The 14,463-nt window shown below is 54.4% G+C and overlaps 1 protein-coding gene across 1 annotated transcript in view; it reads left to right on the forward strand.

Moving 5' to 3' along the window:
- The first annotated feature begins 202 nt into the window (after window positions 1-202).
- LOC140902093 (scavenger receptor cysteine-rich domain-containing protein DMBT1) overlaps window positions 203-14,463 on the forward strand; it is a 48,116-nt gene continuing 33,855 nt past the window's right edge. The window contains exons 1-7 of the mRNA XM_078850356.1: window positions 203-224; window positions 1,641-1,970; window positions 2,762-3,091; window positions 4,369-4,698; window positions 5,490-5,819; window positions 6,571-6,900; window positions 9,794-10,123. Of these exons, the coding sequence (XP_078706482.1) occupies window positions 203-224; window positions 1,641-1,970; window positions 2,762-3,091; window positions 4,369-4,698; window positions 5,490-5,819; window positions 6,571-6,900; window positions 9,794-10,123 (2,002 nt within the window). The remainder of the gene's footprint in view (window positions 225-1,640; window positions 1,971-2,761; window positions 3,092-4,368; window positions 4,699-5,489; window positions 5,820-6,570; window positions 6,901-9,793; window positions 10,124-14,463) is intronic.

A 14,463-nucleotide genomic window follows, 5' to 3' on the forward strand; every position in this document is an offset into this window, starting at 1 on the left:
GCAATCCACCTCCCTGAGAGTCAGTAGCTAGGGTCACTGAAATATAACATGCAGCTGAGACCTTTTCTCTCAGTGCATCAACAGATGGCAGGGAAGAGCTTACTCGGGCCACTACTTATATCAGCCAGTGTTTGGAGATCCCTGAAATGTCCAATCATGGAGACAGAGACTTACCTCATCCCTTTGCTTTCTTTCAGCTTCCATGACAGGATTCCCCTTGGCAGGTAAATACGAACATAGGCAGAGGGTGCGGGGTGTATGTGGGGTGCATGCTGCAAGGTGCAGCTCTTTGTGCAGCTGGCTTATAAATCGGGGTGGGGAAGGGCAGAGTTAAGATGATTTAATCTAGTGGTTCAAATGTAGAACTGGAGACCTGGGTTCAAATCCTGCCTCTGCCAGACTCACCCTGTGGACTCAGCCTATCACTGCCTCGCTACGTGCCTCAGTTTCCCCACCAGTGAATTGTTAACAAGGTGGACTGTGTGGCAGAGTGAAGGGCATCCTGGCTATTGGGTCCCTGTGGAAATACTCAGGCCACCCAGCATCTCGAGAACTCAGCCTTGCCTAGCAAGTCCAAGTTACATTTGGGCTGTGGCAGCGCCTGGCTGAGCCGCTTAAGTCTGGGGTGGCCCAGATTTCCCCTGGAATAGGATCTGCCCCAAGAGATATTTTTGCCTTTAGTTATTGTTAGAGCCATTTTAGCTCAGCTCTGGCTGTAGCTGGTGCATGGCCCCAATCCCTGCACTGGGGGAGTGGAGGTGCCGTGAGTGACACCAGCTGGGGCCTGCAGGAGGCGGCGGTGGTGTGCCAGGAGCTGGGCTGCTGTGACACCCTCAGCACCAGGACAGTGCTCAGTTCAGCACGGGGCTGGCCCTGTCTATGTGGATACCGTGGAATATAGAGGAGCTGAGTCAACCCCAGTGGAGGCTTTCGGGGAGCAGAACTACAGCCCCGTGAGGCTGCTGCTGTTGGCTCTGGTAGACGGGGGCGTCGGGGCGCAGACGGGGAGGGGGCTCGGGCAGGTGCAAAGGGCAGTTCAGTCTCCTGACCAGTTACGCCCTTTGCCCCTCGGCTGGGAGTCGCTCGGACTGAGGGCTGGGCTGGGCTGCACACACCTGTCCTGTCATGGAGGGGAATTAACCCCAGCAGCTCATTTCACATTTTGGGCATCAGAGAGCTGCAATGGCTGCAACTTCCACTCACTACCAGCTTGGACCCAGGGCCCCAAGACGTGAAAGTGCAGTGCCTGTTCCCCCCAAGCCAGCCACAGCCCCTGCCTGAGCTGGGGCCAAACGGGAACCAGTGCCCTCCAGGGGAAAAGCTTCAGGTCTCCTTCCCCCAATGTACTGTGTCACCTCATCCTCCTCGCACAGACTGTACTGGAGCCAGAGTCCCCTGGGGGAAAGACCCTGTGTCCCATCCCCCATCCCACGAGTCAGCCATTCCACCGTGCCTGGGGCTGGATCAGAGCTGGTGACCTCCAGAGAGGAACCCCCCAGTGTCCCATTCTCAGCCCTCCGGAGCAAGCCAGTCTGCCACACTGAGACTGAATGGGAGCCAGAGCAAATGATAGGGAACAAGCCCCATATTCCTTTCCTTTAGCCCATCCCTGAGTGTTTATCCCCTTGGGGTGTTTGCAGACTCTGGCATTTCAGAAGTGGCTCAGCTCCGACTGGTGAATGGCCCGAGTCGCTGTGCTGGGAGAGTCGAGGTGCTTCACGACGAGCAGTGGGGAACCGTGTGTGATGACGGCTGGGATTTAACTGAGGCCAGAGTCGTGTGCAGGCAGCTGGGCTGTGGGATAGCATTATCAGCCCCATGCATGTCTCGGTTTGGACAGGGACCTGACCGTATCTGGCTGGATGAGGTTAACTGCACAGGGACAGAAGCTGCCCTCTCCGAATGCAAGGCTAGGCCTTGGGGAGAGCATAACTGTAACCACGTGGAAGATGCCAGTGTTGTGTGCTCAGGTAAGCCTCATCTCTTCTGTCACGGTGGGTGCTGCAGGGAGTGGATTAGGAAGCTTTCAGCCCAGCCCCTGGTTCCCCATCTGAGTTCCCGTGCCCCAGCGCAGCGCGATGGGCCTGTACTGAAGGGAGCAGACTGGGAACACAGGAGGGGGTGCTCTCCCCTAGCAGTCTGGGATGACCCCAGTCCTCCCGCTGGCTAACAAAAGGTCTGTGCTGCAGGGTATGGGGCTCTCGCCTCACAGTCAGCGACGCTCACGGTTCCCCAGAGCGGCGCTAGGTGCGTGAGCTGCAGAGGGTGGAGTGTGGGGCACAGTGAGAGGCCCTCTCCCTGCTCTGATTGCTCTGATCCCCCGCCCTCCCTGGCACAATGGGGCGCTGGGTAAGCATGGATCCCAGCTGTGGGACTTGGTGTCAAACAGAGCTTGCAGTCGCTCCTGGGGACTAGAAACCCAGGGTCACTTTGACAAGAGTTGGGCTCCTAACTCAGCCATGCTGGACAATTTGCACCACAAACAATTAGCCCTGAACCTGTAACGTCCCCCGCAGCTCTGATTGGACAAACATTTCCCCCAACTTCCTGTCTGCACAGTCACCATATTTCTGTGCCCTGACTCTCAGCTGCCCTGTCCCACCCCGAAGTGGCAGCATGTCAGCAGTGGGGACTGAGCCCCTGGCATGGAGTGGCTGTGTGAGGAGGCCAGTCACACCCATCCGTGGTAGGCGATACAGTCATCAGCATCACTTGTGATCAGATGCACAGGAATCTCCTTGAGTATTTATTGCATTTGCAGACTCGGTCATTCCAGACCCAGGTCCTCTCCAACTGGTGAATGGCCCCAATCGCTGCGCTGGGAGAGTCGAGGTGCTTCACAACCATCAGTGGGGAACCGTGTGTGATGACGGCTGGGACTTAACTGATGCTGGAGTCGTGTGCAGGCAGCTGGGCTGTGGGAAAGCGTTATCAGCCCCAGGGCGGGCTCACTTTGAGAGAGGATATGACCGTATCTGGCTGGGTGAGGTTAACTGCACAGGGACAGAAGCTGCCCTCACCGAATGCAGGGCTAGTTCTTGGGGAAAGAGTAACTGTCACCACGGAGAAGATGCCAGTGTTGTGTGCTCAGGTAACCCTCCTCTGTCACGTCACTGGGGGTGCTGCCTGGAACAGGCTGGGAAGCTTTCAGCACAGTCCCTGCTTTCCTGTCTGAGCCAGTGCTGACCCCAGTGTCTCAGAGAGGTGCTGGGGGGCTGTGCTGCAGGGAGGTGTGTATGTGTCCCTCTGAGAAACCTTCCCCCGTCTCTGCTTGCTCCAGTTCCATTCCAAGCTATGGCACAATCTGGCACTCCGTCGCCATTGTTCCTTCCAGTCAGATTCAGTGTCAGCTGGAGCCTATAGCTGTTCACTGGGACTGGGAACCCTACATCACTTTGCTGAGCATCATGCTCCTGACTCCATTGTCCCGGGAAATTGGCAACTTAACTAATGTTATCCTTGGGCAGACGGGATTGGACACTGTCAGGTCCAGTAACAAGGTGGTGTTGCCTAGTGGCCAGAGCCAGGATGGCATCAGGATCACGGCTGGACGTCACACAAAAGGTAAAAGCCAGAAACAGAGTCCGAAGCCTTGCCCAAGGTCAAGCTGCAGTCAGAATTGGTCCCTGGAGTTAGGGTGAGGAAGCAGGAAAAAGGGGCAGTAATGGGAGCAAGGAGCAGGCACAGGGCCAGGCAGCAGGAGCCAGGAACAAGGGGTGGTAACAGGAACAAGGAGGAGGAACTGGCCCGGGCCAGGCAGCAGGAGCCAGGAACTAGGAGTGGTAACGGGAACAAGGAGGAGGAACTGGCCTGGGCCAGGCAGCAGGAGCCAGGAACTAGGGGTGGTAACGGAAGCAAGGAGCAGAAATCGTGTGAGGTGGCAGGAATCTGGTCCCTGGGGTCTGGCCAGCAGCAGCCTTAGCAAGGAGTTGCTCAGACAAAGGGTAGGATGGGAACAGGGAGCTTTACAGCTGGAGGTGTCCAATCAGCAGTCTGCTTCTCTTCACCTGCTCGTGGTGGGTGGGCCTCTGCTGGTGACCCATTAGCTACAATTCCCTCATCTCCCGGTGATGTGACAGGTAAGGCTGTAGTTCAGCAAGCTCGTGGATCTGGGCTTGAGCCCTGTCGTGCATGGGAGGTGCCTAATTCTTTCCCATTTCCTGCATAAACAGCTCAGCCAACTTTGCCGAGCTTGTCTCTCAGCTGCCCTGATTCACCCCAGAAGTGGGAGCATGTCAGTGGTGGGGAGTGAGCCTGTGATGGGTATTCGCTGTGTGGACCCGTACGTGGGAAGCACTACATTCTCCAGTGTCACTAGTGATCCGATGCACAGGAAACTCCCTGTTTATCCTCTTGGGGTGTTTGCAGACTCTGGCATTCCAGAAGTGGCTCAGCTCCGACTGGTGAATGGCCCGAGTCGCTGTGCTGGGAGAGTCGAGGTGCTTCATGACGAGCAGTGGGGAACCGTGTGTGATGACGGCTGGGATTTAACTGAGGCCAGAGTCGTGTGCAGGCAGCTGGGCTGTGGGATAGCGTTATCAGCCCCACGCGGGTCTCGGTTTGGACAGGGAACTGACCGTATCTGGCTGGATGAGGTTAACTGCACAGGGACAGAAGCTGCCCTCTCCGAATGCAAGGCTAGGCCTTGGGGAGAGCATAACTGTAACCACGTGGAAGATGCCAGTGTTGTGTGCTCAGGTAAGCCTCATCTCTTCTGTCACGGTGGGTGCTGCAGGGAGTGGATTAGGAAGCTTTCAGCCCAGCCCCTGGTTCCCCATCTGAGTTCCCGTGCCCCAGCGCAGCGCTATGGGCCTGTACTGAAGGGAGCAGACTGGGAACACAGGAGGGGGTGCTCTCCCCTAGCAGTCTGGGATGACCCCAGTCCTCCCGCTGGCTAACAAAAGGTCTGTGCTGCAGGGTATGGGGCTCTCACCTCACAGTCAGCGACGCTCACAGTTCCCCAGAGCGGCGCTAGGTGCGTGAGCTGCAGAGGGTGGAGTGTGGGGCACAGTGAGAGGCCCTCTCCCTGCTCTGATTGCTCTGATCCCCCGCCCTCCCTGGCACAATGGGGCGCTGGGTAAGCATGGATCCCAGCTGTGGGACTTGGTGTCAAACAGAGCTTGCAGTTGCTCCTGGGGACTAGAAACCCAGGGTCACTTTGACAAGAGTTGGGCTCCTAACTCAGCCATGCTGGACAATTTGCACCACAAACAATTAGCCCTGAACCTGTAATGTCCCCCGCAGCTCTGACTGGACAAACATTTCCCCCAACTTCCTGTCTGCACAGTCACCATATTTCTGTGCCCTGACTCTCAGCTGCCCTGTCCCACCCCGAAGTGGCAGCATGTCAGCAGTGGGGACTGAGCCCCTGGCATGGAGTGGCTGTGTGAGGAGGCCAGTCACACCCATCCGTGGTAGGCGATACAGTCATCAGCATCACTTGTGATCAGATGCACAGGAATCTCCTTGAGTATTTATTGCATTTGCAGACTCGGTCATTCCAGACCTAGGTCCTCTCCAACTGGTGAATGGCCCCAATCGCTGTGCTGGGAGAGTCGAGGTGCTTCACAACCATCAGTGGGGAACCGTGTGTGATGACGGCTGGGACTTAACTGATGCTGGAGTCGTGTGCAGGCAGCTGGGCTGTGGGACGGCGTTATCAGCCCCAGGGCGGGCTCACTTTGAGAGAGGATATGACCGTATCTGGCTGGATGAGGTTAACTGCACAGGGACAGAAGCTGCCCTCACCGAATGCAGGGCTAGTTCTTGGGGAAAGAGTAACTGTCACCACGGAGAAGATGCCAGTGTTGTGTGCTCAGGTAACCCTCCTCTGTCACGTCACTGGGGGTGCTGCCTGGAACAGGCTGGGAAGCTTTCAGCACAGTCCCTGCTTTCCTGTCTGAGCCAGTGCTGACCCCAGTGTCTCAGAGAGGTGCTGGGGGGCTGTGCTGCAGGGTGTGCTGTTTCCCTGTGAGACATACACCGCTCCCTGGGCCAGGAAACAGGCGCCAGAAGCAAGGGACGGTAACAGGAGCAAGGAACAGGAACGGGGTGAGGAAGCATGAGTCAGGAACAAGGATAAGGAACTGGGGCAGGTCCCAGGGATCTGGTCAGCAGCTGCCTAGCAATGGGTTGTTCAGATAAGGGGAAAGATGGGAACAGGAATCTTTATACCTGGAGATGTCTAATCAACAGTCTGCAGCTAGTTACCTGACCATGGTAAGTCAGCAGTTGTGGCCTCTGCTGGAGGGCCATTGGCTGCAGTGATGCATTATGCTCTAGTTGGGCAATCTCATAGGCCTAATTTTCAAACCTGCAGTAACTAAGAAAGACATAATTCTTCCCCACTTCCTGCCTAAACTACTGGGCCAGCTTTCCGTAAACTCTCTCATCTGCCCTGTTCCACCCCAGAGGTGGTAGCATGTCTGTGGTGGGGAGTGAGCCCTTGATGGTCAGTCGCTGTGTGCTTATGCTGTTTAGACCCATCAGTGGGAGGCGCTGCGTTCCCTGGCATTGCTAATGTTAAGATGCACAGGAATCTTTCTGACTACACCCTTGGGATGTTTGCAGACTCAGCCCTTCCACACCTGGCTGACGTGCGACTGCTGGACAGCCCAAGTCGCTGTGCTGGGAGAGTCGAGGTGTTTCACAACCAGCAGTGGGGAACCGTGTGTGATGACAGCTGGAACATAACTGATGCCGGCGTCGTGTGCAGGCAGCTGGGCTGTGGGACGGCGTTATCAGCCCCAGGGAGGGCTCAATTTGGACAAGGATCTGGGCCAATTTGGCTGGCTGAGGTTAACTGCGCAGGATCAGAAGCTGCCCTCTCCGAATGCAGGACTAAGTCTTGGGGAGACCATAACTGTCACCACAGAGAAGATGCCAGTGTTGTGTGCTCAGGTAACCCTCCTTTGTCATGCCCCTGTAAGTGCTGCGAGAAGCAGTTCGGGGACTCACTGGGGCGCTCTCCCCTCACAGTGAGTTCTGACCCTGATGCAAAATGCTGGGCTGGGGCTCAGCGGAGGCTGCTCTCCCTGCAGGCTCCTGCGTTACCACAAAGCCCAGGTCGTGTCTAAGGGCCTTGCTGCAGGGGGCAGTTTGGGGATGACAGGAGGGGGCTGCTCTCTCTCTGAGTCAGTGCTGACCCCAATGCCCCAGCATGGTGCTAGGGCACCGTGCTGCAGGCTGAGGTGTATACATCGCTGTGAGTGTCCCTCTGCCATGTCTGCTCACTCTGATCCCCCCCACCCAACTCTAGCCCTATAGGCGCTCTGTGACCAGTGAGTTCTCGTCAGACTCACTTGCTGTCTTATTCTGATGAGACGAGAGATTTGGTTGCCTAAAGGAAGAGCCCTGATGTGCCCTGCTTAGACATCTGCCATTTTTGTATGCAGTGTAGTTGCAGCCATGTTGGTCCCAGGATACAAGAGAGACAAGGTGGGTGAGGAAATGTCTTTTGCTGGCTCAACTTCTCTTGGTGAGAGAGACAAGCTTTCGAGCCACACAGAGCCCAGACCTGAAGAGTAAGCTCCAAAGCTTGTCTCTCTCACCAACAGAAGCTGGTCCAATAAAAGACATTACCTCACTCACCTCATCTCTCTAGATCGGGGTGGGCAAACTTTTTGGCCCAAGGGCCACAGCTGGGTGGGGAAATTGCATGCATGGCCATGAATGTAGGGCTGGGGTGCGGGAGGGAGTGCAGGGTGTGGGAGGGGTGCGGTGTGCAGGAAGGGGCTCAGGGCAAGGGGTTGGGGTGGATGAGGGGTGTAAGAGGGGGCTCAGGGCAGGGGGTTGGGGTGAGGGGAGTGGTGCAGAGTATGGGAGGGGGCTCAGGGCAGGGGGTGGGGGGTTGGGGTGCAGGAGCGGTGTGGGGTGCGGCAGCAGGCTCAGGGTAGGGGGTTGGGGTGTGGGATGCAGGAGGGTTTGGGGTGTGGGCTCTGGCCCAGTGCCGCTTACCTGGAGCAGCTCCAGGGTGGCAGTGGTGCGGCACCACTAAGGCAGGCTCCCTGCCTGCCCTAGCCCTGCACCACTCTCGGGAATGGGGAACTGCAGCCAATGGGAGCTTGGGGTTTGGAACCCACAGGTGAGGGCTGTGCACGGAGTCCTCTGCCACCTTTCCCCCGACCCAGGGGCTGCAGGGACGTGGTGCTGGCTGCTTCCGGGAGCAGCGCGGCGCCCACAGCGCCACAGGGGTGGCAATCCCGCAGGCTGGATCCAAAGCCCTGAGGGGCCAGATCCGGCCCACGGGCCGTAGTTTGCCCACCCCTGCTCTAGATTCCTGTAAGGCTTTTGTCTTGGCACTGCACGAGAACGATGCAAAATCGACATTGTACATGATAAATCAATTAAAAACTGGCCAACTTCCTGGTCTCAAAATGTAATTGTGAATGGGGAATCATCATCGAGCAAATGTGTTTGACTGGGGTCCTGAGGGATCACTTCTTGGCTCTACACTATTTAACAATTTTATCAAGGGACTAGAGAAAAACATAAAAACATCACTAAGAAAGTTTGCAGATGACACAAAATTTGGGAGACTGGTAAATAGTGAAGAGGACAGGTCCCTGACACAGAGTGATCTAAATCACTAGGTAAGCTGGGTGCAAGCAAACAAGATGCCTTTTAGCATGACCGAATGTAAAATTATACATCTAGAAACACAGAATGCAGGCTGTACTTACAGGAGGGGGGACTCTCCCCTGGGAAGCCCTAACTCTGAGAAAGACTTGGGAGTGGGTGGTGGATAATCAGCTGAACAGGAGCTCCCAGTATGACTCTGTGACCAAAATGGCTAGTGCAATCCTGGGATGCACTTACAGGGGAATCTCGAGTAGCTGTATAGAGGTTATTTTACCTCTGTAGTTGGTGCTGGTGCAACCAATGCGGGAATCTTGTGTCCAGTTCTCTTGCCCACAATTCAAGAAGGATGCTGATAAATTTAAGAAGGTTCAGAGAAGAACCATGAGAATGATCAAAGGATTAGAAAACCTGTTTTGTGGTGACAGACGCAAGGAGCTCAATCTGTTTAGTTTAACAAAGAGAAGGTGAAGGGACCACTTGATCACAGTCTATAATTACCATCATGGGGAACAGAAATGTGATAATAAAGGACTCTTCAATCTTACAGGCAAGTGATTAATAAGATCCGATGGCTGGAAGTTGAAGAGAGAAATTTAGATTACAAATAAAGTATAAATTTGTAACGATGAGGATTATTAATTGTTGGAACATCTTACCAAGGGCTGTGGGGGATCCTCCCTCCCTGGTAATTTTTAAATCAAGATTGGCTGTTTCTCAAAGATCTGCCTGAGGAATTACTCCAGGGCAGGTCTCTGGCCTGTGCTACACAGGAGGTCAGACTAAGTGGTCACAGTGGGCACTTTGGGTCTTGGGATGTATGAATCCCGCTGATCAGATGGAGCCTGCAGCCATTCACAAGGAGTAGGGACCCTGGGATACTTTGTCAAGCATCAGGCTCTTAATCCCATTGCCCTGGCCAATTAGCATCTTAGCTGATGAGCCATGAACTTTTAACTTTTGGCACTATGGTGACTGGATGCAGAATTCTTCCCCATGTCCTCTCTAAATGACGGCCAGATTTCTCTCGCCTGTTTCTCAGCTGCACCCTGGTGGTGGCTGCATATCTGTGGTGAGGAGTGAGACCCTGATAGGTGGTAGCTGTGTGTGGAGGCTGTTCAGAACTGTCAGTGGGAGGCTCTACGTTCCCCAGCATCACTACTGATCAGATGCACAGGAACCTCCCTGAGTGTTTATTCCATTGGGGTGTCTGCAGACTCCGATATCTCAGAAGTGGCTCAGCTCCGACTGGTGAACGGCCCGAGTCGCTGCGCTGGGAGAGTCGAGGTGCTTCACAACCAGCAGTGGGGAACCGTGTGTGATGACAGCTGGGATTTAACTGAGGCCAGAGTCGTGTGCAGGCAGCTGGGCTGTGGGACGGCGTTATCAGCCCCAGGAAGGGCTCAATTTGGGCGAGGATCTGACCGTATATGGCTGGACGATGTTCAGTGCAAAGGGACAGAAATTGGCCTTTCCGAATGCAGAGCTCGGCCTTGGGGAGACAATAACTGTCACCACGGAGAAGATGCTGGTGTTGTTTGCACAGGTAATCCTCATTTCACAGTGCGTGTTGCAGGGAGCAGGGTGGGAAGCTCATTACAGGGCATTGTCCCCTCACAGCCATTACTAACCCCAGCATGGTGCTTGAGGCCTGTGCTTCAGGGAGTTGTATGGTGGTTCCAGTAGGGGACACTCTCCTCTCACATGCTGTGGTGACCCTAATTCCCCTCTACGGATCTATAGGCCTGTGCTGCAGGGAGCGACATGGGGCTCAGTAGGGGGTGCTCTCCCCGTGAAGTCAGTGCTGGCCCCTGTGCCCCAGTGCAGTGACAAGGGGCCTGTGCTGCAGGGAGGAGGCCTGGGTGTCAGTAGGGAGCGCTCTCCCCTTGCAGTTGTGCTTGCCCTAATGCCCCAGTGCAGTGCCATGGGCCCCTAGCATGAGGAAGCCTTGTCTGTGCCCGCTGGGGGGCAGCTCTCCAACTCACTCAGCCATAGGCCACACAAGCTGTGCCCTCTAGGCGTTGAGGCATGGCCTCTCTCCAGGTTGGCAATAGGCACACTCCAGCCTCCAGCCCTCCGAGTGTCCCCCTAAAGCTCCCAGCTCCTGTCCCACTGGGCATTCACAGCAGTCACAGATCCGCTGCTCCCAAAGGAACAGGGCCCCCAGCTGACCAGCTCCACCTCCACCTCCCATCTCTTCCCCAATCAATGCACAGCCCTAGTTCACTTCATAGTGACAAGGCCAAGTGATTTCACAGAGTGTAGAGATTCGAGGAGTAGCAAGGAGAAGGGTTGGAAAGAAATGGTTCCATGGCCAATAAAATCAAACCACCTTGACTAGTGCCTAGACTCACTGAACGAGATACTTTTCTGTCTGGTAGAGCAACGCTCACCCCACAGTCCTTCCGGGGTTTTACTCCAGGCTTGGCTGTGATCTCCTGTTCCTGAGACAAACACTGTCAGCTGCCCCCTGAGTGAAAGGGAGCTCTTGTCCCCTCTCCTCTTTCTTTGTAGGTACAGACCATTGTCTCTTCCCAGAGGAGGTCTCTCTTCGGAGACATATCCTGGGGCTCTTTGTCTTTGTAAATTCTCAGGCCCCCACTGGGTCCAGACAGTGAATATAGCCTGTCTCCATGGCTGTGCTTTGTTCTGTGTGCTGATTGGCTCAGCCGAAGGGATTGCCATGGCGCAGGTGACAAGCTTCACTTCAGCACTTCTGCAGCCTCATATTCCACATTTTACATCTCTCTTCAGCTATGTCCCATACAAACATCTTGCCCCCATTAGGGTGACGAGTGGGCTGCTGGCTCTTGGTAGAGACCTCACATGCCACCTTTGATGATCTATTGTACATATATCTCACCCAGGGGATCCCCGTATAACTCTAGGCATCCCTATGCCCTCTGCCAGTTGGCATCTAGTTATCCCTGGGCCAGACCCCCTTGCAGCACAATGGGGGGCTGGGTAACTATAGCTTCCACTGGTTGGATTTGGTGTCAATGGAGCCTGCAGCCGCTCACTCAAACTAAAAATCCAGGGCCAATTTCTCAAGAACCAATATCTATAATCACTGTGTTCCGAAGGATTTGCATCTCAGGAAATTAGCCCAGAACCTGTAACTTCCCCAACAGCTGGATATAGGACACTTCCTGTCCTACACAGCCTAAATATTTCCCTGTCCTGTTTCTCAGCTGCCTTGTCCTACCCCAGAACTGGCTGCATGTCAGTGGGGGGAGTCTTCTTCTATTGCATATTTCACAAGTCAATATCTATGTAACCCTTCTGCGAGGTGGAGTCAGCAGCGATCAGGGCTGAATTCAATATCTAGGGGTTCCTTTTCAGCAATACCACAGAACTGGCTTGAGTTCCCATCCAGTAACCTGGGACAATTACACACCACCCCCTGGGTGCTTCTATGAGGCAAAGCTTCCCCGCTCACAAGCACAGAGTCTCAGTGCAGAAAAGAAACTTTTTAATAAAAGGAGGGAAGTAACCCAGCGTTAACTTGACAAAACGCCGGAAATAGGTTTAATCATGACCAAACCACCTATCCCAGAGTACATTGGACAGTGTCTTGCCTCAGGTTCTTTAGTCCAGCAACCAAAAGTTCCTTTAACATGCCCTTCCCTTCTCTCTCCACCACACCCCACTCACAGTGGTTGTCCTTAGTTAGTGAAGATGCAGAGGTGCACCTGTGTGAGTTCAGCTCCCACCATGGGGGTGGGGAGGAGAGCGCCTGGCTCGCTCTGCTGTCTGGGTGCTTGTTCTGGTGACAGCTGCCCTGCCAGCCACTCACTACTGTGCTCGCCCTCACCTCCTGCTGCCCCCGGCCTCTCTACTGTGACCTCTGCAGGTCTAGCTCTTGAGTCTCTACCCAGCTCTCAGTGACTGTCAGCTCTTAGTGGAGAGACCTTGGTGCTGAAGCAGGCTGAGCAGAAACACTGTCTCGCAGCAGGTGATTTCAGCTCTAGTGATCATTTAAACCAAAAAGACTCCTAATAGAGCCTTAATTAGCTCTACCTTTGAAGGGGGTGGGGTAGCAGATTGAACCATGCCTAGACCTTTTAGACAGAGCCCTCAGAAGAAAAACCCATCTTCACTCCCTCTCACTCTTGATAGGGGTCTGGTGTCTGAGCCCCCTAGTTAGTGAGTTCAGTTCAGTTGTGGGTGACCCCCAGTCAGGGCAAGCCTCAGTCAGGGCAAGCTAAGCACAGTTGTGCTGCCCTTTACTCACACAATCAGGGTAACATTTCATTGCGCCTGTATTCAGTACTACAGTGATTTGTAACCCAACACCAGGCAACACAGCTCTTTCTGCTGGATACCTAGGCAGAGTGGGTGTGTCCATGTAAATACAGTCTGGTCCTGAAGCCTTTTCCTCTCCCCAGCTCATCACTAGCTGTCAGGGGATAGCTCATTCCAACCTTGCTTACCTCTAGCTAAGGGATCGGCAACCTTTGCTACGCGGCCCACCAGGGAAAGCCGCTGGCGGGCCGGGCTGGTTTGTTTACCTGCAGCGTCTGCAGGTTTGGCAGATCGCAGCTCCCACTGGCCGCGGTTTGCCGTTCCAGGCCAATGGGGGCTGCGGGAAGAGGCTGTCAGCACATCCCTCGGCCCGTGCCACTTCCTGCAGCCCCCATTGGCCTGGAACGGCGAACCGCGGCCAGTGGGAGCTGCGATCGGCCGAATCTGCAGATGCTGCAGGTAAACACACCATCCTGGCCTGCCAGCAGATTTCTCTGACGGGCCGCATGCCAAAGGTTGCCGATCCCTGCTCTAGCTTGTTCAGCCATCTGACTGTGCATCCTCAAGGTCCAGTCTTCTAACGGGGCTCTCCTCCATCACGTGTGACCATCTGTATTGCTGCCCCACCTCTTAGAATCATAGAATCATAGAATATCAGGGTTGGAAGGGACCCCAGAAGGTCATCTAGTCCAACCCCCTGCTCAAAGCAGGACCAATTCCCAGTTAAATCATCCCAGCCAGGGCTTTGTCAAGCCTGACCTTAAAAACCTCTAAGGAAGGAGATTCTACCACCTCCCTAGGTAACGCATTCCAGTGTTTCACCACCCTCTTAGTGAAAAAGTTTTTCCTAATATCCAATCTAAACCTCCCCCACTGCAACTTGAGTTTCTTTGTTTCTTTGTTCTTGTTTCATTAACCTTTGCTCTCTCTCGTCCTCCCACTCTGTTCCCTGGTCACTCCTTACCGTTCTTTTTACAGCTTCTGCCACTATTAAAAAAAGCTGCCTATCACTTACCAGAACAATTTACCTTTCCCCTGCTCTATGCAAACCTTAATTTTAAAACAACACCTTTATGAAATGGTGGGTAGCTATTATCCATGCTTAACAGAAGAAGGAACCCAAACACAGAGGATTGCCCCAGATCACTTTGTGAGCCCATGGAACAGCCTGGGCTAGAACCCAGGCACTTCTACTTGTTGTATTATTATTTCTAATTTGAATTCCAGTCGCTCTTTGAAGATGTAACGGCTGCTTGAGAAGATCAGGCTAAGCCAAAACTCTGCATTGCAGCAGTCCCTCTGGCCAGTCCTGTCAGGGGCCCGTGAAGCCTAGTCCAGGATATGTGTCCCAGGTTGCAAATAGGAAGATAGAAGTTAGGGCTTCTGAAATTCATCAGCAAGCCAGTCTCTGTATCCCAGAGTTGCCGCCCCTCTGTGAGGACACAGCTTCTCAGCCCAGCTCTGCCGTCATTCATCTGAGACTGGTCCTGGGCTGGCAGCACTAGACATGAGTGCAGCAATAGCTGCCACAAAACGATGTTGCCAAGTCAGTCGTGGCAAGTCAGGAGGAATCACGGGGCAGGTGTTTCCTTCAGGAGGGGGCCGATCTGCTTGGAGGAAGTGTGCATTGCCTCTGCACTG

The sequence above is a fragment of the Lepidochelys kempii genome, chromosome 23 (assembly GCF_965140285.1).
Source record: "Lepidochelys kempii isolate rLepKem1 chromosome 23, rLepKem1.hap1, whole genome shotgun sequence".
In the NCBI taxonomy this organism is placed as follows: domain Eukaryota; kingdom Metazoa; phylum Chordata; order Testudines; family Cheloniidae; genus Lepidochelys; species Lepidochelys kempii.